Raw genomic sequence first — 22,391 nt, 5'->3', positions numbered from 1 at the left:
CGCGATACTCACTTCACCGCTGAGTTGTCCAGTAACCATGAGCATTTCCTGGTCCTGATAAGTCAACGAGACTTCTCTGAGCTGGCCCTTCACAGCCTGCCTCAACGTGCAGGATCGCAACCATCACCTGCCGATAGATGCTCTTAAGCTGCTGAGACCCGACGAGTTCTATTTTCGATGGACAAGGGCCTGGAAAAGGGCCATTTCCCCCATCGATTGATCTCCATTATTAATAGAATTGCTCTATGCAATATTAGCTCTGGAGAGGTGATAACTCAGTAAAAGTCTTCAGGTATTGGCGATGATTAGCGCTTGCTACACGAGGCTCAGCCGCACTTGTACCATAGGAAGTTCCCCGCATGGCATCACGGAGACTGAAACAAGTTTGGTCGATTCTCTTTTTGACTTCCAATGGTGCCAGCTGAAAGCAGCAGGTATATCTTCGAGCGTATCCTCGTAAGTCACTGTGATAAGCCCATAATATCCAATGCGGAAGCAAGCTCTGGAGTACGGATCACTTGATTTGTTGCCCCGAGACTGGAAACGCCGGAAAGCGCTATTTTAGGTAGCCTTGTTGAATCTACTTGATGTTAATCACGATTGACAGGCCGGATCAGGCAGAGCATGTCGTCGAAGAATATTTGGAAAAGCTCAAGAGGCACGAGTCCCCCCGCAAATGACCTAGCAAAGCGCAAGCGTTCTTTTGAGCAGATCGCTTCCACACGGTACCTGTATCTATCATTGACTGGCGCAAGAGCTATTTGCTTATTGTCTGTATGTCCTGGCCGCAGAGAATATCTCTCGCTGGTTCGTTTCAAAATGCATGTGTCCACTAGGTTTCTTACGAAGCCTTTTTTGTACTACTAGGGTGACCCATCGAAAATACATCAGATCAAACTGGGAGGGTGCCAACTATTCATTACAGAGTCTATCCACGGCCTTTGGAAAGACTGCGCTTGAAATACAAGCAACATTTGATTTGAGCTGCTGCAGACGAGTGGTGCATGGCTCGTGGCTGCAGAAACTAACAGGCTTTATACGCCAAAATCTAGATATGGATGACGTCGCTCGAAATGTGGAATGTGGAATTTTTTTATTACTTACCCCGACTTGTCAATCACATCGCAGGGCTCCCGCTGAGCATCAATCAAAGCAAGCATGAGGCTGGGGGTCAGCAAAGAAACTTCTCGCATATTGTGGTTTCGAGATTCATAGCATATTGCTTTTTGTATTTATATTTTTATCCAACGCAGCCTTGTTACCTCAGTGCACGTGTCCAACACCAAAAGTTCGTCATGGCTTTCATCCGTTCTTATAAGCACTCCGATTCTGATGCGTGCGCTTATATCGTACTTTGCCTTTTCTGTATATGAGCCTTTCATGTCAGGTTGCCATGGAAGGTAACCTGACAGAACAAACTTTAGTATCAAACCAACTGACACCGGACACACACAACCAATGCTGCGCAACATTTCCACACTTATCTTACATTGCGGCCAAGTTATTATCTTATCTCTGAACCGATTAGCATACCTTCCTTTCCCTTGGCATTTACTAAATCCTGGACGACAGCCATGATATTACCGTGGGCTATTATATCAGATGCCCCGGCATCTTTAGATTTACGTCCGCGTATATCAGTTACGTCTTTGGCGAACTCAGCCCGACGGTTACGGCTCTTTATGACTTGAAGACCCGCTAGCCATAGATTATTATAAATGACTCCCCACTAAAGCCTTACAGCGCCCGGAGGTTCGAGAGGCACTTATTAGGAGGATAATGTAGTACTTATGGCGTAGACGGCCTATAACCCGTGATAGCCTTCATGTGAGATTAACGAGTATTTGACGGATAAGTGGATGTATATCTTTCTATTAAACGCGTAGCAAGGCTAACGATTTAGACGAAAATTAATCGATAACTGTGTGGATAGTGTTGATCACAGAAATCCCCGGTGTTCTATGTTTTTGCATTTTTATGTATATCTTATCTACACTAGACTAGGTTAGACTAGTTTGGCATTCCTTTTCTCCACAGCCTCCGAGTGAGAGTGCAATAATCCCTATAGCGCCGTCCAACCCACCACCGACGATGTTTGCTAGATCTCCATACAACATTCACGTCGTGACAACCGTATTCATATGCTTAGCTATAGCCAGCACGATACCTGCGCAATCCACAGGGCAAAGCTCATTTGCTGCAACCAGTTTCGGATGGCGTCCAGCCAGTGCGCCACGGCGCGGTGCCGCCAAGGCTCGATTGCCGGAAAAGCGGGGCACTTTGGAAACCAACCGTATCCTACAGTAATACTAGGAGTGATTCGAAGTCGCCGATTTTGTAGGAGGCCCAAATCACATTAACCCAATCTCCGGAAAACAACTAAACATATTTAGAGCAACTGGATAACTGATTGTTTTACGGAATATTTGACTATAAGAACATGCATACATCAACTTTTTTATAGTTGGTATTCGCAGAGGCTACCTACGTGATACACTGAGGGATACATTGGGCCTCAAAGTCTTCTGCTCCCCGAAGATACTGTGCCGGACATTAGTGCTCAGTCCTGCTGACCTCGTATCAGATGATACTGAGAGACTCAAGGGCCGCTTTGACAACTTCGTCCAGCGTCTTTCTTGGTAGGCCCAGCTTCTCATTTAGTATCTCTCCCTCTTTCTCCAAATGACCTCCGAACCGGCCAGTCACGAACCCAGTCTCAATGAGGTCAAAGTTTGCAGAATCATCCCCGTCCCTTACGGCCTTTTGCTTTTGTTCGATCAAAAGATGACTATCCACTGTCTCGGTAGCATACTTGACGCCCTGTATTCTCTCGATAGCTTCCAGCAAGTGCTTTTGGGATATAGCAAAATCGCTAAGATATATGTTGGTGTTCTTCGTCTCTTCTGCTTTCTTCAACGCCTGTACTAAACCAGCTGCCGTGTTCTCCTCTGTCGTACAGGAAAACAACCCCTCACCGTCGTCCCAGAACACAAACTTCTTTTCCTGTATGTGCATTCCGAGAAAGCTGTGCGCCATGCTCCACTTAAGCCACATGCCACAAGATATACTCATCCACTCAATCGCGCTTTCTGCTGCCTTTGTGCGAAGGTGCTCCTGAACTTTGCCCTTGTCGTGGAAGACCACGTTCAGCGCTTGCGCATCTGGCCGCAGGTTGTTGAGACCGTACTCGGTGGGAACGTAACGCTTGACGCCGGCGGCAATGGCCGCATCGATCATGCGGAACTGATCAGATACCGACAGGGTCGTCATGCAGTTGACCACAACATCTTGGTCCTTAAAAGCTGCAATGAGCTCTTCCGTAGGGTACGAGTCTGTGATGCTAATAACTCGGATATATGCAGGCAACTTTGCTTTAGACGAGGTCCGTTGTAAGAGTGTCAAGGTGAATGTGGGCTCGTTCTTGAGCGCCTCCAGCACGTAACTGCCTATGGAGCCTGTTGCACCAATGAGAAGAATGTTTTTGAAAACTGACATGTTGATAAATGATATGCGATGATTATTAAAGCTAGCCTGTTATTTTCAATGCTGAAGTCGGTGCGTGTTTACCAAGAACCTACGTCTCTGCACGATAAACCCTTCTTATACCACAAAATGTGGCACGCTACGCACGCCTCTACCTCATCCCAAAGGGGAACCGCATGCTCACTCTAGCATATATCGGAGTTACATGATTATTCAGCCCCATACTTGGTAGTGAATGCAAGCGGAGAGGAGAGCACACGGTCAGTAAGCCACCGAATTCAAACGCCATGATTGTTCATCCCACTTCATCGGTATTTGTCGGATAGCTGCAATACGTGTTCGCGGACCTTCCAAGTCGAGGGTGCATAAGATTGCAAATCAAACGCCGATGCGGTCGGCATGGCTCAAGTGGGGTTTTCTGTACTGATTAGTGAACAGCCCGGACAATTGCCTCTTATGCGGCACCTCCTGTACCAAACGTCAATTATAACAAAAACTGTTCCTATCAAATTGGATGAATAAGTCTTCATCCTTGAAACAAGTTGATACTATTTAGTTAAGACTCGTTGGGCGGTAAGCACGAACGTCATAAGTTGAACTATTACAAAAGTTGAACTGTCTTCAATCATAACTTTGCCTCAACCCAAGTTCGATCGATGCCCAGTGAAGTGCAAAGCCTCAAGCTTCACATTCCAGGAGCTAAACAATCTATCTGACCAGAGATTTTGCCGCTGGAATGGTGTCTTATGGAATGAACATATTCGCAAGTGATGTCTTTGCTTAAAATATATTGTTCTCCGTCCACATAATGGGAGTGAAGCATCGATGAAGTGATGTTGGGTGCTCAACTTCCTAGCTGTGGTTGACCTACCGCCTCCAATCACGATTTAAAGTATCACTGAGCAGTCATCAAAACTTACCGAAACTACTTCGACGGATTTCTACGACGTAGCCTGCACATACCCATAGCACTCAACCGTTTAAATTGGTTTGAATCTTAACCACTGGTCTTCGACAACTATGTTAAAGCGTTCCTTTTGTAAGTCTCGAACCGTTCCCAGACGGATAACCTACTTAATACTAGCAATGATGCTGATCCACTGGGTCATAACGCTCCTGCTACTGGCCTTGGAGAAGTTGATATATACGACCACGATTCTTATTCTCTTCAATGAGGTTCCTTTAATTACTGGGGCGGAGTTGGCTTTGGTAAGTGTGCTGCCTCGTTCAATCATGAGTATGAGTACGCGAGGATCCTTCATAAGAACAACGTAGCGGCTATAACTACAACTATTTCATCCTCTATATTGGTAGCGTGGAAATTGCATTCACTCCGCTTCATTTGAAGGATGCAAGTGGCCCGGATTCCTATATCCTTTGTCACACGAACCTCAGCATTACTCCATGTACAAAGTACAAGCTCACGTTACCCACAACCTAGGGATGTGTATCAATTCCGATCCCGCCATTCTAAACAATTTCCAATAGCTCATTGAGTCTATATGGATGATGCTTTAAGCTAATAGTTACAAACGTGGATCTAGAGGATATTAACCTGCTCTATTCTACATCAGACATTTTCACTTTCCAAGATAGAGATCCGAAGAACTTTAGTCATGTACGCCGAGGCATGCGAACACCACGAATTTGCCATCTATCAAAAGTCAAGTCCTCCATAATTCACGCAATCCGAGTCCGGCGGCTAGGTTCTTTCAGCAAAGTCATAGGCTTCGGGTTCAAGGGCATGACACCACAGCTTCTCGTGTGAGGCCCATAATTAGTCAGATATACAGTGATCGAGGGAAACACACTGAATGTCATTGCCGACTTCAATGTTTCATCAACTCGGGAGGCGATTGGCACTCCAGAGGGAATCGAAAAATTGGTGGTCAACGGTAAAATCACAAAGTTCAAAAGCACATATACATCACTCACTGCAAAGATCACTACTTTCCAACCTCAGGTGGTCATTCAGGACCTTGAATCTCTGGCGTGGGAATATGTTGATTCGCTTCCCGAAATTCAGTCTGACTACGATGATTCCTTATGGACAATGGCCGATTACGCGGGCACCAATAACACTTTTAGACCGCTAGCTTCGCCAATTTCGCTATATTCTTCAGATCATGGATAAAATACCGGGATACTTTTGTATCGCGGTCATTTCAGTGTTAACCGCACTTTTGCGTATCTCGCTCTCTATACACAAGGCAGTAGCGGCTAAGCTTGGTCGGGTTGGTTAAACGGCGGCAAGCTCTTCTCTCACAAGGACAATGAAAACTACCAGATAAAGTAATTGCCGCTTCCGGTACTCGTACCGCACAAACACTACGTTCTGACAGTCATTGTAGACAACATGGATCACAACAAACAGTCTGTTGGCATGAAATCTATGAAATCGCCGCGTAGCGTTCTAGATGGGAGTCTTCTGATAGCTGACAAAAGGGAATTTCTATTTGTGTGGAAAATTATAGGTGATTTTGGCGGAGAAGACTACAGAGGTCAAGCTCGAGGCCCGTTGAACGAGGGCGGTACGTTTGGAGAACGCCAAGGCTACCACCTGCCAGAACCACCCAGCGACTCATTAAAGACGAAGTCTCCATTTCAAGGTACCACCGAGGCTGGAACAGCATTCCATTTTACCTCGCTCTCCCTGGGATTACTTTCAGATAAATGGTATATCCATCTTCCTTCACGTTTGCCAATGAAAACACATCAGGGGATTATTGAGTACAGCTGTTTGTCAATGGCTGGCAGTTCGGCAGGATGAACAAAAACATTGGGCCACAAACGGATTTTCCTGTGCCAGAAGGGATTCTGAATTATCACGGATAGAACTGGGTTGTATTGTCAATTTAGGCACTCAATGACGGCGGTGCACGAGTAAAGTTTGACGACCGGATTCATGGCTGTCACTGGTAGAAAAAGGCATGAGCTCGTGGGTGGCCCAATCTGGGTGAAGCGGGGTGGCGGTTATTGATGCATTATAGTCTTGTCTACCATGAAATGACCAAAAACGTACATGATTGAGGGTGTCGGTTTTTCTCTGGTCCGTAATATTCGATTGTAGCATCCTATAGCTTTAATACAAATCCCTAAGCTACCTGAGCTGCCTTAGATGCCATTATTGAGTGGTCTCAAGCCAGGTATAAGCTGCCAAAATATGAGGCAGAGGCCCCAGAATTCTCCAAGCAGTATCGTCTATATCTTCAATCGGCGATTGGCTCGAGCGTGCAGCAGCTTGCTCGCCTAACCAATGTCTCCATTCCGTGTCTACAGCACGCCATTCAGCGGGCGCCTCGACCGGAACAGAACGTCCCATATCGCGACTGTTAAGCCAAAACTTAGTCTGTCTGAGGCGTTCTTTTCGCACCTGGGCGTAAAATATTAGTGCCCACCATAAAAAGCAGAAGATGTGTACACGACTTACTTGTATCATCGAGTCAGAATACTCTCGACATGCACCCATGAGGATCTTCTGATCACGAATTTTTCTGCCTGGCTGTTTTTCTATCTGTAACCACTGATCAATGTCTTCCAGTATTGATTTAATTAGTTCAAGTTCTTTCTTCGATGTCTCGATATCCTGCTCCAAGTTCTTCTCGGTCAGAGCCAGCCAATCGGCAGAGGGCTCCTGTTGAATCGCTCGATCGACGTTCTCTAAAGGCTTTCCGAAAGAGAACTTGGCCTTCTTTACTTCTTGGGATTTGGTAACCGAAAGCTTTGGTGGCTCTGCAGTTTGTCGCTTTGTCGCATGGCGGCGGCCAAGCGCAGGGGCTGCTCGGTAGTCTGGGAGTTGGCCTTCAATGCCAATGTCAAATACTGGCGATCTAGCTCTTGTGATATCCATTGGTTAACATTTATCAGGCACAGCTCAGGATATGTTTCTGCAAGAATGAACTACGTATCTCGGATACTCTTCGCGTCTACCAGGGTAGTCTTTGTCAGGTACGTACAAAGACTTTTCGCCGCAACGTACGGCGATTGTCGTCATAAGCACAAAGATGACAGGGTTGACCAGAACTGACTTACAGCAAGATTCTCCCCACAGTAAAACAAATATAACCATCGGGTAGCATCTATAATCGTAGTGCCATGTTTGACTCCTGACATGGTTCAATATTCGTGGTTATGCATAGACAGACTCTGCTGCATCAGCAGCGTCCTTACCGGGCAATATTATAACACAGCTACGTTTATAGCATGTACTTGAAGCCCACATATGCTGAGTTCTGGAGCGTTTGCAGCAGACAGTTGTCTTCTACCACTCAATCAATGGCGGTTCCTTGCAGAGCATTGGAGTGTAATCCCAAATTAAGTCCTGGCGAAGTATGTGAGATCACTACTCGGTAGATACAAGCAACTGTAGAGTCATACGTAGGCCGTAAATCCGATTAGATCAAGATTGACAAACACTTATCTAAGAATTAGACACTCAAGAATCTGAAGACGAGGAAACCGGAATAGTATATGGCAACCTATCAGGTTCGAGGTACTTGAGAGTGAGACAAAAATCAACCTCCGAGACAGATTTCTCAGCTTCGCCAGCAACTCAGTTCTACGGTCTCACAGCCGAATACTTCTTGCTGGTGCATAAATTAACGCTTCAAAAAGTATGGGCGGCAATAAATATAGGGAAAGATATGCTTGAATCCCCTCGCACCCACAAGCGTGCAAACATATGCGCCTCCATTCAAATCTGCTTCTATATTTGTAAATAAGAAAACACTGGGTCTTCACGATGTAGCTATATGAATGCGAGTAGGTCCTTACGTCGCTCGGGGACGAGGACCCAGTCGCCATGATCTTCGGTTTGTCCGTCTGCAGAAGTCGTTTCGTCCCCGTGCTTATCGTCACCACCTTTATCCTTGTTTTCAGGCTCAGGATACTTCCTGAGATGCTCAAGGGCCCATACTAGATCCTTGCTTAGTACTGGCGGAATCCTTCCTTCGCCTTTCAGCGTACCAAGACCTGCGATATGGAACAGCCCGCCAAGCCATTCATGTGTTTCACCTGTTTCCCAATTGATGCCATGGAATTTTCTCCCCTCCCTCTTTACCTCCTCTTCTCTTTCTCGCTCCCATCTCTTTTGTTCTTCTATTCCAGGTAGGTCGACAGATTGTCTATTGGAGAAAAGTCGTGCGAGTGCAATCCCTTGGTATTCCCAGCTTCTGAAGCTCAGAGCCCGCGGTATACCGACTATTGCTAGCGTCTTGAAATCTTGAAAGAACGTATGCCAGTATCCGTTAATCAGTTTCTCTGTTTTATAATCCCACAACGGCCGTCCGTTGGCCTTGCTGTTCCAGAACGGAAACGAAGGTCTGTAACCAGTGGCATATATGACCGTGTCGATATCGTCCAAGTGTGTACCGTCTTCAAACACGATACGCCCGTCAAGCCGATACTCTGATATTATAGGCTTCCAGGCAATTCCCGGCGGTGGGTCCTTCCCGTCCCATCGAGACTTCGAACGTCGTGACTGATAGACCGGGAGTTCTGCGGCCGATATAAGTTCGAGGGATACATCATGGCCCGAAGCTGAATTGCCGATAACCAAGACCTTCCGGCCAGAGTAGACCAGAGGGGACCGGTAGTACTTCGAATGGACTATGCGGCCGGGAAACTTCTCGATATAAGCATCAAGCCCTTTTACATGTGGTACCTGAAGCATGGATTAGTTCTTGAGCGCTGTGGGGGGTTATAACCTTTGGCGGTGCAGCCTACATAAGGTACAGAGTAATGCCCGTTAGCTAGAATTACAGCATCAAAAGTCTCCTCCCACCAGATGTCCACGTGGCGTGCAGGGTCGTATTTCCGAAGCGTCAGTTTCCATTGGTCGCTCTCTTCATCTGATGTGGACGGTAGTCTAGTAACGTCTTCCACGGTTGTGTTGAGAACGAGAAATTTGTCTGCATCGTGTGTGGCGAAGTAGCGTTCAACATACTGGCGCGGGACGTAATGCGGTGCGAACGGCCCATAAGCGAATCTCTCGTCTGAAAAGCTCATGGCAATGTCAGGCACGTTTGTTCTATGGATTGTAAGCGCAGTCGTTTACCCTACAAATGGTTGACTTACGTGAGGGAGTCATATACTGGTGTCTTGGAGTAGCGTTCCTGACGAGAAGGGGGTAAAACTGCCGGAAGCTGTCCTGGCAGTGATAATTGCGGATCGATCTCAGTCGGAAGTGCGCCTGGATGGACCTCCAGCGGAGGTTGAGGGTCTGCATCGTAGATCCTGCTGGTATTAGATTTGCCGCCAACAAAAACACGGAAGTGAATGAGCTACCAAGTTCCACCGGGTTTCTCTCTTCGTTCAAAGACAGAAATCTTGTCGAAGTAGTTTTCGGATTTGAAAGCAGCCGCCGTCACCGCACCTGTAGCGGTTCGTGAGTTCCCAGCTAGAGATAACAACAGTATAGTCGAACCAAGAACTTACCCGCCGCACCCCCACCCACAATTGCAACAGATCTGACATTATACTTGTGGCCCATTTTATGAACTACAAGTAATTTGAAACTCTGAATTAATTGATTAAACTTGTCGCCGAGCTAGTTCACATCTTATGGTGGGGGGAATCGCTGCTGTGCGAAGTCGCAATACAGGAGCACTATTTCACCATCGCTAGCACGTGATAGAAGTGGCGCTATCATCATCTACACCGTTGGTTGCGCAACTTGGAGTCCCCAACGAACCACTGAGATGGCTCTCGAGATCTTTGAATTTGTCAGCCTGCTTCCAAGTACACAATCGTAGAATGTCCCCGTTATCGGGCCGTCGGATGCTTAATCATTGACGTAGAAAGATGTGGTCTTGCGGTGGCTGCGCCTCGAGCCTAGGGCTTCGTCCTTTGCAGCAATACGATATGGATCTTATATCGCTTAATCTTGTTAAAACAATTGTAAGATCCATATCGTATTGCCTGTTTCTACAGATGTCAGAGAACCGGCATATGAATTTTGTTACAGCTGCAGGACAGTTAAGCTCTCAGACTGGTCTAGACTAGAAAATAATTCTGGCTGACCGTGGTTGCGAGAAAACTTTACATTGTGTTTGCTGGTGTGATACAAGACGCAGAGAATAAAGTCAGAACATCGAAAAGCCTTTCGCTGCGAAGGCAATTTGGCTTCACGAACACTATTATCGTTCTCCCTGGTACACTTGGAACGCTCAAAGAACGTATCGAAACCCAGCAGCCTGATCCCCTAGCGCAATCCCACCATCGCCTCCTTCTCTGTCTTCGGTGTCAAGACTTTCGCGGGCTGCGAGTTTCTTATTCTCTCTTTGTAATACTAAGCGCACAATCATAGCTAGTAAAGCGACCTTTAATATTTAATCAATAATCTGCTCATTTCTGATAATAGTTCAGGCTCACAAATAAGGCGACTGCGGCTGTTGCAGTACCACCAGGCAGATATCTTGGCCCGTCAGATGATGGATACACTGGACAACGCATTAGTGAGCTGAACCAAGCTTATTTTAGTTGTTCGGTAAAGACCTAACTCCAATCTTTGGGGTTGGGGCTTACTGTATGATCCATAGATGTTTGAACAGTTTCCAATCATATTGGCGATTGAAATGCAAGCTGATCTCTTCACGAGGGGGCGCGGAAAGCTGTTCGATACCCACGCTATAATGATCTGATAGGCCGAAACTGCACCCATTGGCATTAAGAACATCGCGAAGAACCGGACGCCTGTTCACAGTATTGTTAGTGGCGGAGTATCTAATTGCTTCTGAATTACTTACCGGTATTGAGTGACGAGACAACAATTATATTGCCAATTACGGAAATAAGCATTAGACAGATGATGTGTATACTTCTGTCTTCGTACTTGCCCGAGGTATGAGTGACCACGAGCGACACCAGGAATGTCCCAATCCAGACGGGGGCGGTGATGAGAAGTGTTTCGATATTTCCATAACCCAAAGTTTTGACAATGGTGGGAAAGAAGTACTGGAACGATTGCGAAAGCAGACTTGTATGCTGGAGGAGGGTAAACAGATACAATCTAGGGTCCTTCAGAGCCAGCTTGACTCCATCTCTGATGGATGATGCGCCACCATTATCTGCTTCTCCAATATCTTCGATTAGCCTCCACTGGGCATACGCTTTTTCCTCCTCAGACAACCACTTGGTTGTTGCGGGGTAGTCAGGCAGGACAAAAGCTGCACATATTGCTACACCAATCGTAATGACACCTTCTATGATAAATAGCCAACGCCTGGTAAGATGTTAGTCGGGTTCGTCGCAAACATCTGCTCGTCCTCACCATCCAGAGATTCCGTGAGCGCCGCTCAGGTTTCCAAGTACCGCAGCTCCAAGGAGACCACCAAAAGCATTCGCGAGTGAAGATCCTGCGTAGAACCATGCTATCCGATGGGTCAACTCTTTTCGGGTGTACCAAGAACTCATGAGAAAGATGGCCCCGGGGAAAAAAGGTGCTTCAGCGAAGCCCAGGAAGAAACGGCAAGCAATGAGGCCTCCAAAGGAATGGGCCGCAGCCTGCGATGCTGATATGGTTCCCCTATCGCTGTAAGTTATCGCCATGTGTGCGTCCACTTGTTTCAGCTCACCATATTGTCATTGCAATTCCTAGGTACCAAGAAGGCCGAACTCGGGTGATGATAAGGTTCGACGGCAGCTGCATAAGTAGATAACCAACAAAAAGAATACTAGTTGCCAGATTGAAATCGGTTCCAGTCATGCCTTTTGAATCGTTAAATACATCAATAGTAACGTGTCCAATGAACAACTACATACCAAGGTCGGCTTCTAATGTGCCAAGTCTCGCCTGCGATAAATTACTGAAGATATTTTAGCGTTGACTGGTTAGGCTGTCTTCATCTTTGGGTGAGCTTACTTTCGATCCAGAAAGTTGAGTAGATACCTAGGGCCACATAAGTTAGCATTGTGTATTAAGTGATGAAGTGTTACTGTGGTTTCGTGTCGTAGATGGCAGAGCGACTTACATCAGGATCAGTAACGGTAAAAGATGGAGGTCAACCTTTCTTAGAAGCCTCTTGGTCATATGTTGATGATACTCCGGTGTTGAGCTGGCAAACTGCCTCTGCAAATTCGAGGTGATATCATTACCTCCGCCGTTCTTGTGCTCGACGCCATGTACCGTCGCCTTGTCATGGTCCCCTCCATCTTGGTAGCTCATTTTCCGTGTCGATAGGGTAAAAGTTAAACGAGGAGTCCTCTAGGTCGTGTCACTCAAACTTGAAGAATTCTTGATATCTAATCAAATCCGTTGAGGTCAGAAAGCAAATGATTCGAATTGGGTTGTGCGAAATAAATAATGCCGTATATGTATCTGGACCATGTTTACCGTCGTCATTCGTCTGCCCTAGAGCCATCCCCGTGTAGTGGGGAAGGCGACAATCGTTCGCGTCCGGGGAAGAGGGAAGCGAGAGGGGAGAGGGGAGCAGAATGTGGGGGAATGCGGAGATAGCCCGGATCTTGGACCATACATCAATAGCTAGTGGGCCGTATCCTGGTCTCTCATGACTCACGAACACCCTCAGTAGTCGGTGGGAGGTTCCTGGCCGCGTGTCGAGGGCACAAGAACGTGTAGATATGGTTAGATGTAACAATCGTCAGCCAAGAACGACTCGAACGATACGACAAGACAGCAGCCGGCAATCGGGGTCGCTAGCCGCGTGGAAAATGCGAGTATTCTTTCCAAACTTGGTCCCGAAACCAGAGATTGCACGGGGAAAGCTTAAAGGAGTAACTTGAGCAACATACGATTACATATCTGGGGTATCTTCTATAATACAATATAGCCATGAGATCGTCAATAGCTCGGCATTTTATATAAACAGAATCATTAAAAAAATCAAGTAAGCGACTTGTGGAGCCATTCCTGCGGTTTACCCTTAAGCTGCAGCCGAGCTCAATTTCATCTTTCCAAGTAACATGGAGGACCTCTTTTTCTTCATCTCAAAAGCCTTCGCCCCAGTTGCCTTCCGTTGGGGCGTCGACATCAAAGGTGGAACTTCGTCATAATGCTCTTCGTCGCTCTGGCTGCTACCATTGGTCATTGTTTCCATGGAGCTACCCTCGCTACTTCCCCTGATCCTCCTCGGTGATTGGGTGGGGCTGGGCGAGATACGTCCTCCTGTCACTGTGAGACGCCGCTTCACAGTGTGTACAAAGCTTTGACTTCTCCTCAGTTGAGGACCCTGTTGCCTTGAAATAATCATCTCGTATTGTTTCATCATGGTGGGATTCTCAAGTATGTCCTCGAGAGAGAATGTCGCATGCACCAGACCAGGAAGATTTAGTCGGGGCATGCTATCAGTGTAGTAACGAGCAAGTTCTGCTGCAGGTACCAATGATGATGTGAACTCATAGAAGGGAATGGAGCGCATATCTTCGGCCATCCCTAGTGCACCAAGTATACCATCCCAGCCAGCTGAAATGACGGCATGGATGGCGCTTGCATTATCTGGTGAAACGGATACCACTGGCGTTGCAAACTGGACCTCGCGCTTCACTGCGGGTAGTGGGATCCGTGGAGTGGTCGAGTTGTCGTGAAGACCTTTGAGAGAGATGGGCTCCATGATGAAGGCCGAAGTGAGTAGCGAAATAGTTGAACAAAGCATCGAAAGAACTTCCTGCGCGAAGAAAGGATGTATCTTCTTCTCAGAAAAGGTGAGTGAGATGTTGACGTGCGAAGAGCCCGAAGTCATGGACCTGACAAAAACATCCGTGTTTTGGTGGTTGGACTCGATGCAGTTCAACTTGCAGGCCGCATTACCAATGGTAAAATTTATCATTGCGTCACGCTCGCCCTGATTCTGATGTTGGACCACTGTGGAGAACCTCTTCCACGCTGGCCATTTCGTGCATTTCTTCACAATATCAGACCACTGCATATTCTCATGATCGATGCTCGTGCTCGCGATGTGCTGATTCTGTACACTTCTAAGAAATTCAAGCGGCGATGTTGGAACCATAGGAATCTGTGTGCGCACTGGGATGATGTTACCTGTTAAAATGTTAGTCTCAACATGCAAGAACGAATGCCATCCGAGAGCTCACCATTAGGACCGACAGCGTCAGTCAAGCCTGGGAAAGACCCTGTCCTTGACTCGCCGAACACTACGTCTTCTGAATCAGAAAGGTTAGAGAGGACGATAGACCAGGCGCCCTTCAGGATGGTCTCGAAGGGTATGCCCAAATTGTTCAAAGATCCGGTAGGGATCACCTGGTACACAGTCTTGGAGTCGAGCTTAGACGTTGGTATTTCGGGACCGTTCTTGGCCACTACTTCGGTCATGGAACAACCATCGAGTAATGTTTTCCAGTAGTCGATGGCATCGATCTGAGAATAGCCCTGGGTGGCCCGAACGACGTCGCAGAATCCCGGTCTTGGGGTGGGTGGATCGGCCTGCTCGTAGAACCGGGATAGATCTGAGATGAGTATGGGTAAAGTGAGGTCATTGTATTGTGCGCGGGAAAGCCTCATGATGAGAACTGATTGTTTATACGCATCTAGGTACCAAAACTTGGTTGCCGGTTGCCGAAAGTCGACGGGCATCATTTGGTCTCTCTTCACAACCTTCGTGGCCAGGCCGCCAAGACGCCAGCTATTTGATTGGTAACGCTGAAACTCAGGATGGTAAGTCCTAATCACTGTTTGAAATAGCTGTCGGTTGTGCGAAACGAATGCAGTTCTCAAAATGGGGTGCGCCATTGTGAGAAGATAGCAAGCATTCTCGAGCTTACCCCAGTCGAGAGGTCCGCTCACATTGATGAGGAAGTAATTGACATTGCCAGGAGGGTTTTTGAGCATGCCCTCCAGGAACATGGTCTGGGTTGCAGAAGCTTCAGCGATATCCTCGATGCTGTCACGGTCGCCAATCTGTGGCACGATAGCGTCGTCAACAAAAGCGTTCGATGGACTAGGTTGCATGTATCTGCTCTGCTGGGCGTGGTAGACTGGAGTATCCGGCATCGTGATGCCCCGACACAGTTCGGCAAGGGACATATCTCGGACGACATCTAAGATTGAGATTGAAACCTTTTGCTCTCGGCAGGCAACAACCAGGTCATGAGCCAAATTGATATCGCCCCCTAGGCTCATGAATCCGTCGTTGGCTCTGATCGAGGAAGAATAAAGTCCGAGGACATCTTGCCAGAGGGTCCGCATGCGCTCTTCGGTCTGTGTTAATGGAAGAGGCTCAATCCCAGCGGCTTGTACCTCTTGAGGGTTGGGTACTTGAGCTAATCCCAGAAGCTGTGTTTTTGAAAGACCCCTGATCATCTTCTGGAGGTCGCGGTGGCTCACTTCAAACGAAGGCGTCAATGGAAGCTGGCGTACAGGAACAAATGTGTCGGGGAGCGCGCTCCGCAACGACAAGCCTGCCATTTGCTTGGCGAGGTAGAGCCTTTCCTTTGTCTGTGGGCTCAATCTTGACAAGTCTTCTCCGCGGAACAATTCGTCGTCGAGCTCGATGAATGCTGCTATGATCGGAGCCGAGTCACTGTCAGTGTAGTTGAAGGCAATCTTCGTAACAGCAACATCAATGTTGCGACCAAGGCACCTCCGCAATTTGCGTTCAATTTCATTGGTCTGAACAATGTCACCACCAATTTTGACCTTCTCAGATTGCGTCGAAACCAGTTCCAGCTGGCCATGCTCAACATATCGCACATAATGGCCCGTCTTAAGCAGCCGTGCAGCACCGCCAACTGCAGCACCCTTGCTCTTGGCGGTCAGCCTGATAGGACCATTGTCTAAGTTGTGGCCGATTGCAATCGTCGGGGAAGAGATGACTAGTTCACCAACAGCGCCAATAGGCATTAGTTTGTTGCTGTCGGAGGGATTCACAACCCAGAAATTTCCGCAATAAGGACTACCGATGCCTCTAACCGCGTAGGCATCCTTGACTTCAGAAGCTGATAAACCCAATACACAGGCCTCGGCAGAGCCATATGCAAGGATTACTCGGGCCTTCCCAGCCCACTGGGCATAAACATCTTCATCAAGCTGATGGGTTCGGAAGCACACAATGGCCATGTCAGGCATGCTCTCTGGCGAGAGCCTGCGAGATAAAGTTGGTGTAAGATATGTCCAGTTAACATTCATCTTTTGGGCCGTAGCACTGAAGCTGACCGTTTCTGAAGACTGGCCAATGCAGATGCATGCTCCATTGATCAGGGTGGTGAAGATTTCTGCCAAAGCAATATCGCTACTGTATGACGAGTAATGCATTACTCGACTGGATGGGTTGATTCTCAGAGCCGGCCCTTGGCCCAAGCAGGCAGTTGCCAAAGCACAATGACTGTATGTAATGCCCCTGCGAGTCTTAACAACATCCGAATTGAACAGGATACAAGCGACGTCATCGTTGTCCGTCTTGGTCGAGGAGACCAGTGCTGGCTCGTCAGGAAGCGATTCGATAGTCTCATCGTCGACGAAGATGATATCGCAACTCACATCCTTGAGATGTTGCCTTACGCTTTCAGATGCTATTGCAACCTTTGCTCCGACACTCTTGATGACCCACGTAAATATGGAGGGCAATGAAGCATCAACTGGTACGATACAAGCACCGATGTTTAGGACTGCCAGCATTGCCGGCACGGCCCAACGGGTTTTTTCCATAATGATCGGAACTGGCGTTTGATGCTTGACCCCAGCTTGGCTTAAGGCGCCAGCCAAGATCATAGAAACTTTGTCAAGTTCCGCATAACTGAAGTTACCGTCCCAGGCACAGACGGCCTGAATGTCAGGATGTTCAATGGCATGTTTAGCAACCAGCTCGTGTACATGCTCCTTTGGCGTGACAATCTTCGGTTGACTGTTCCACGCCAGGATTTGCTGGTGATCGTGGTCGCTGAAGAGGTCGATTTCTTTGACTTGTCCTCCAGTAACCTCCATGAGCGCTGATATTGCTCTACCAAATGCTTGTCCGACATGCGTGGCCTGATCAGATGTAAGGATTCGGTGGCCCAGATCAATCACCACACTGCCGTTCTTGAAAGCGACGTCAACATTAATGTCATGTTCAGAAGCTTGCATGTTTCTCAGGTGGCGAAATTTGGCACCAGCAGGGGGGTCTCGAGAGATACTTTCATAGCCGAATGACAGGCAGGTATTGAACAGACGGTGGCCCTTCGTTTGTAGCGCATGGTGGATGCTATCGACAGACACGTGTTGGTGATGGAGGGCTTCCTGGTGAATTTCTTCCGAGTCTAGAAGTAGTTGCGCAAGGAATTGCGAGGAGTGGACGTCAAGTCGGCATATCATCTCGGTGGAAAAACAACCAACGGCATCTTCAAGTCCATCCACCGGAATATCACGCCCTGAAGTTTGGTAACCAAAACATGCAGACTCGGAGCCTACATATGCTCGCAAAACTAGAGCCCAGGCTACTCGCAGAACGGCAGACACGTCCAACTTGTATTTCTGGGCAAAGAGTTCGAGCTGCTCATAAGAGACAGTCAGATCGACAAAGGTATGCTCGTAGTCTCTTGTGTCCAAGGAACTGGACACCAAGCTAGGGAAGTGACATGGTTGAACACCCTGGAGCAATTCACGCCAAAATTCAGTGCTGACTGGTGTTGTCTTCAAGCAGCGCAGGTAGTCTGAGTAGTGGACATCTGCCGTACTAGGCAATGCATGGTTGAAATATACCTCCTCAAGCTCATTAAACAGAATGGTGATGCTTGCAGCCTGTATTGCACTTAGTAAGAGACAACCAACGAACAAAAGTCAACTTACATCACATAACGCTTGGCTGACTTCAAGAGACAGAAGCGTCTTTCCTGGAGCCTGACAAACCACTAGCCTATGCCAAGGGGTCCCCTTCATGAGGTTGATTGGTGTAAGCTTCTCCATAGAGTATAGCGCGGTATCGGGGTGGTCATTCTCAATGAAAAGCATGTTGGGAGAATGTCTTCGGAGGACTATCTGATCGAAGAGCCCCAATCGAGAAACGCTCTCCAAGAACACGGTCCGCAAAGCAGGATGCTTTTGGACGACCTGCTGCCACGCTGCGCAAAGACGACCGATGTCAACTAACCTTCCGAAGGTGTTGAGCTCATATACAGTCTGAGAGCGCGAGCTTCCAGGATTGAGAGGCTCGTTTATCAAAAGACTCTGCTGATTTGCTGTAACAGGGTAGACATTTTCGATGTTGGATATCTCGATGCCGAGGTTAGGTAGGACTTCTCGGTTGAGCTTCGCCAAACCATCGTATGTCATGTCCACCAAGGGGATATCAGCCATTGAAAGTTCGGGACTCTGGTATTGTAGACGATGAATGACGTCCCGTAGTAGCGTCTCATAATTGCGCACCCATGTCTGGATGAGATCTTGATGCCGAGAGTCCCGGTTGTAGAGAAACTTGAATTTAGCATGACCCTGATCTATAGCAGCAGAGACTTCAAACAGAGAGATTCTGCCAACGTCCGCTCCAATATCTGACGTACTAGAAGTCAACGATCTTCCAGGCACAGGCAGCTGTTCCAACAGGTTTTCTTGGTTCTCTAGACTCTGCATGGAACCAGCAAACGTGAACATGATCTCCATCGGACACAACGATGATGCAAAGGACTCTGCAGTTTCTGCATTCAGCATGTTCGATGCGAAGAATGGTACGCCTCGTTCTACCACGGAACGTCTCGCATCTTTCACCCGGCAGAGAAGGTTTAACACATCATCAGAAGGCATGATGGTCAAGGCTAATGGACACAAGGATGTGAACCATCCCACAGTTTCTGACAGGTCGATCTCTGTATCTAGGACGGCTCGATCATGCTCTTGATTCCAAATCGTAGGGCTCTGGCGGTCTCGGAATGTCTGCGAGAATGAAAGAAGCAACGCGGCCATGAACACGTCAGATGAGTCGGTTCGAAGTGCGCGATTGCTGACTTCCAGTGCTGCAGTGACGTCGGGTGCTAAGGTGAAGCCAAGACTCGTGGTATTTCCATACTTGTTTGAAGCAGTGTTGACTCCCCAGTAATCCATATCTGCAGAACTGACTTTGAATGGCAGCTTCGTCGCCGACTCTAAACTTTCCAGTCGTTGCCGTTGGTGATTATTCCACTCCGGAAATGAGATACAGCGCCCTGAAACCAAGATACCATTCATGAGAAGTTCCTCCAGATCGTCGACGATGATTCGCCAAGACTTTAAATCTGTAACGAGATGATGAGCAACAAGATATAGCATTTGATGGCCGTCATGAGTATGGAAGTGATGCGCGGCAAATGCTGGTCCGTTTTCTATATCAATGCTAGCTTGTGCCTGCTCGATAACCGTGCCAACTTCGGTATTGGTCCCCACAGTGTGATGTCCAAAGTGATACGATGCGGGAATCTCTGCAAGGGTATACTGAGACCACGATCCTTGCTTTATGCGAAAGCGTGTTCGAAGCATGGAGTGGTGTCCTACAACAGCTTCGATAGCTGCACGTACATCCTCAACGGCCACAGACTTCTTGAATCGGAGCAAAATGCTTTGATTAAAGCGATGCCGCCCTTTCCTATCCACTTTTTGGGGCGCTCTTTGGCCGATGGGCGTATGGAAGTACAGTCGCTGCATGGGAGTGAGATCGAATCCTTCGGAATTCTCTTCATTCGCCCTTCCGGCGAGGACTTCACTCGGTGTGGCCATGGTAGCAAGGTGGCTGAGTGACATAGCCTGGAGGACGTCTTCAACTTTAAACGACAGCCCTTGTGACTTGCATCGGACCACCACCTGCATCGCTGACGTGTCGTCGCCTCCCAGACTTTGGAACGACTGATTCATGTTGACGCTGTTTGATTCCATATTCAGCACCTTTCCAACGGCCTTCTGTAATCGTTTCTCGTTGTCACTAGTTGGGTTGGCGATAGAATCGCGTGAATCGATAGACATGATCTTTTGGTAAAGATCTTCATTTGCGTTCTGAATCCAGGTCTGGAGTTTGCGCCGGTGGATTCTTCCGTTGTCGTCCATTGGCATCTGTTCAAGCACTACCCATACTTTTGGAACGACCGTCGGCGGTACCTTGGCCTCAACCGCCTCTCTGATTGAAGGCAGCGGAATGGTATAGTAGGCGTTGAGGAGCTTGATTTCGTCGTTGTGAGGTCTCTCGATCACGCAACTTGATAGGGTCAAGAAGGCTGTGGTTTGACCCTCAAAAAGTCCCGCCTTCGGTTTGAGCACGGAAGCCTTCGCGACATCTCCATTGAGTGAGAGGACTTGCTCGACTTGGTTGTGATACCTCCTGGATGCCTTTGGCTTCAGGTGTACTTTCGGCACGATTGGTGCCGGAGCTTCGGGGCTCGATATAGAGCGGCGCGGTTGAACCAGGGCTTGTCTCGAAGCGGCGACCGGAGCCAGGGGTGAACTGAGTCGCAGCGGGCTCACAAGACTGGCTGGCAGCAAGTCCGTCGTCCTCCCGGTAAGCGGTGAAGGACTGAACGGAGTTACATGTGTCTCCAGCTCGGCGATAGTCTTTGAGTTGAGGATATCTCTGGTCTGGACTGATAGCCCCGCTTTCATGCACTTCGCTCTGAGCGCTATCGCAGCACGTTTATCCCCTCCAAGATCAACAAAAGAATCGTCCCGATGCACCTGATTACTGTCGAGACCAAGTGTTTCCGCCACTGCCATGCTCAACCGTTTCTCCACGGATCCTTGTGCGAGAGGCGACGTCCATGTTCGCTCGGTCGGGGGGAGATAGACGGAACTCGACCGCCGTACCCCGTCCACAGGTCTGAGCGCCGCAACATAAGCCTCGGGAATATCGTTGAGGGAGACGCCGAGCGCCTCGGCGACTGCCTCGGCTGCCGAAGCTATAACTTCGTCTGGTATGTCTTGGCTTGGGGGCCGCATATCAGTATCAATGGGCGGCAGCGGTATCCTCCTCGAAGTTTGAAGAGCAGCATCTTGGTCAAACAGCCTCAAGGTGGTGTCGATAGGTGGTAAGGATAGAAAAGTCGACGACATTGTACTGACGTGGTGTTAGAGCACTTCCCGGGAGAGATAGGCCAGCAGACTTTCGGGCGGGTGCCAGCACGAGCGCGAGGCTGTCGCAACTTACCTCAACCTTGAATGGTCCTTAATCCTGATGTGAAGTATGTGTACTAGGCTCTAGTACGAGATGTTTTCGTGAACCATCAGAGTATAACAATTGGTGATGCTTTAAAGCGTGGTTCTAGTTGATAAGCAGGAAATTTTGGAAGAAGAGTACAAGAACCGAACATGGTCGAAGATGTAAGCGGACAAGATCATAACTTTAGGCTGAGCTGACATTTGACCTGCGCTAAGATTGATGCGTGATGCTCATGTATGTCTGCAGGATCAGCCTACTATCCCCATTGACATCACACCAACTCGATGTTAGCTCAGGGTCTTATTGGGTGTGGCACGGCTCTGCAGGCTGACGGAATGCGGATTCGTCCCTGGGGGTACCCCGTCCAACACCAAGTGAGAACTACTCAGCAGGCGAGTGGTTTTTAGTACGACGGGAAGAGGCGGGGCTCCAGGCTTGGGAGGGTTCCATAGTACTCATCAGGCACCTCAGAGGTCTGCATGAGGACGCAGACTGGTGGTGTGTAGTAAGCACTCCGAGAGGTTCCGACCCAATTATCATACTCGGCTGCCCCGTCGCACACCCAACAGCACACGGTCACAGTACACCGTCACAGTACACTTGTAGCTGAAAGGCATGAGTACGGACATGCTCAACAACGCCCATACGACAGGAAAGATGGCGCCAACCCGAAGCAGGTTGCGGTGTTGGGTGGAGGTTCTCGCAGTGGATCATGAAGACTGAAGCCTTCGCCCTTTGGATTGATTTCAGAACTTTGCCTGCCGTACATAGCTGAGCTTCCCCCAAAAAAGAAAATCGAGGCTGAGGCCATTACGGAGTACAGCCAGCTCGGCTCCCGAAAGGGCCGTT

The 22,391-nt window shown here is 48.3% G+C and overlaps 5 protein-coding genes across 5 annotated transcripts; all 5 read right to left on the bottom strand.

Annotated features, from left to right (window-relative positions):
- Window positions 1–2,399: 2,399 nt before the first annotated feature.
- Window positions 2,400–3,579, bottom strand: BKA67DRAFT_587928 (NmrA-like family protein). Its single transcript, XM_046104357.1, has one exon. It carries the CDS (start codon window positions 3,493–3,495, stop codon window positions 2,581–2,583), a length of 915 nt encoding a protein of 304 aa, XP_045951002.1. The 5' UTR covers window positions 3,496–3,579; the 3' UTR covers window positions 2,400–2,580.
- Window positions 3,580–6,607: 3,028 nt separating this feature from the next.
- On the bottom strand, window positions 6,608–7,333 carry BKA67DRAFT_665312 (uncharacterized protein; the record flags this gene model as incomplete). Its single annotated transcript, XM_046108534.1, has 2 exons — window positions 6,608–6,856; window positions 6,914–7,333. 2 exons carry the CDS (start codon window positions 7,331–7,333, stop codon window positions 6,608–6,610), a joined length of 669 nt encoding a protein of 222 aa, XP_045951001.1.
- Window positions 7,334–8,154: 821 nt separating this feature from the next.
- On the bottom strand, window positions 8,155–10,054 carry BKA67DRAFT_640032 (uncharacterized protein). Its single transcript, XM_046105750.1, has 5 exons — window positions 9,919–10,054; window positions 9,769–9,856; window positions 9,559–9,717; window positions 9,208–9,511; window positions 8,155–9,145 (listed from the first exon to the last, which is right to left on the bottom strand). Exons 1-5 carry the CDS (start codon window positions 9,971–9,973, stop codon window positions 8,231–8,233), a joined length of 1,521 nt encoding a protein of 506 aa, XP_045951000.1. The 5' UTR covers window positions 9,974–10,054; the 3' UTR covers window positions 8,155–8,230.
- Window positions 10,055–10,900: 846 nt separating this feature from the next.
- Window positions 10,901–12,873, bottom strand: BKA67DRAFT_587915 (major facilitator superfamily domain-containing protein). Its single transcript, XM_046104356.1, has 8 exons — window positions 12,453–12,873; window positions 12,344–12,370; window positions 12,244–12,287; window positions 12,057–12,189; window positions 11,753–12,007; window positions 11,229–11,704; window positions 10,983–11,175; window positions 10,901–10,922 (listed from the first exon to the last, which is right to left on the bottom strand). Exons 1-8 carry the CDS (start codon window positions 12,644–12,646, stop codon window positions 10,907–10,909), a joined length of 1,338 nt encoding a protein of 445 aa, XP_045950999.1. The 5' UTR covers window positions 12,647–12,873; the 3' UTR covers window positions 10,901–10,906.
- Window positions 12,874–13,202: 329 nt separating this feature from the next.
- BKA67DRAFT_587913 (uncharacterized protein) lies at window positions 13,203–21,731 on the bottom strand. Its single transcript, XM_046104355.1, has 4 exons — window positions 21,531–21,731; window positions 18,221–21,440; window positions 14,533–18,172; window positions 13,203–14,479 (listed from the first exon to the last, which is right to left on the bottom strand). Exons 2-4 carry the CDS (start codon window positions 21,434–21,436, stop codon window positions 13,365–13,367), a joined length of 7,971 nt encoding a protein of 2,656 aa, XP_045950998.1. The 5' UTR covers window positions 21,437–21,440; window positions 21,531–21,731; the 3' UTR covers window positions 13,203–13,364.
- Window positions 21,732–22,391: the final 660 nt, after the last annotated feature.

The sequence above is a fragment of the Truncatella angustata genome (genome assembly GCF_020726525.1).
Source record: "Truncatella angustata strain MPI-SDFR-AT-0073 chromosome Unknown BKA67scaffold_14, whole genome shotgun sequence".
Classification (NCBI taxonomy): domain Eukaryota; kingdom Fungi; phylum Ascomycota; class Sordariomycetes; order Amphisphaeriales; family Sporocadaceae; genus Truncatella; species Truncatella angustata.
The sequence above is the reverse complement of the archived record's forward strand: the minus strand, read 5'-3'. Positions and strand labels throughout refer to the sequence as shown.

Excerpts from the sequence above, each read along its gene's own strand:
- BKA67DRAFT_587928 (XM_046104357.1), bottom strand. The coding sequence starts at position 3,495 with ATGTCAGTTTTCAAAAACATTCTTCTCATTGGTGCAACAGGCTCCATA.
- BKA67DRAFT_587915 (XM_046104356.1), bottom strand. The coding sequence starts at position 12,646 with ATGAGCTACCAAGATGGAGGGGACCATGACAAGGCGACGGTACATGGC. Across the intron at positions 12,371-12,452 it reads TTACCGTTACTGATCCTGAT|GTATCTACTCAACTTTCTGG; the intron begins GTAAGTCGCTCT and ends ATGTGGCCCTAG. Across the intron at positions 12,008-12,056 it reads GGAATTGCAATGACAATATG|GGGAACCATATCAGCATCGC; the intron begins GTGAGCTGAAAC and ends TTACAGCGATAG.
- BKA67DRAFT_587913 (XM_046104355.1), bottom strand. The coding sequence starts at position 21,436 with ATGTCGTCGACTTTTCTATCCTTACCACCTATCGACACCACCTTGAGG. Across the intron at positions 18,173-18,220 it reads TCAGCCAAGCGTTATGTGAT|GCTGCAAGCATCACCATTCT; the intron begins GTAAGTTGACTT and ends AGTGCAATACAG. Across the intron at positions 14,480-14,532 it reads TGACGCTGTCGGTCCTAATG|GTAACATCATCCCAGTGCGC; the intron begins GTGAGCTCTCGG and ends ACATTTTAACAG.
- BKA67DRAFT_640032 (XM_046105750.1), bottom strand. The coding sequence starts at position 9,973 with ATGGGCCACAAGTATAATGTCAGATCTGTTGCAATTGTGGGTGGGGGT. Across the intron at positions 9,718-9,768 it reads GAGAAACCCGGTGGAACTTG|GATCTACGATGCAGACCCTC; the intron begins GTAGCTCATTCA and ends TAATACCAGCAG. Across the intron at positions 9,512-9,558 it reads CCAGTATATGACTCCCTCAC|AACAAACGTGCCTGACATTG; the intron begins GTAAGTCAACCA and ends TACAATCCATAG.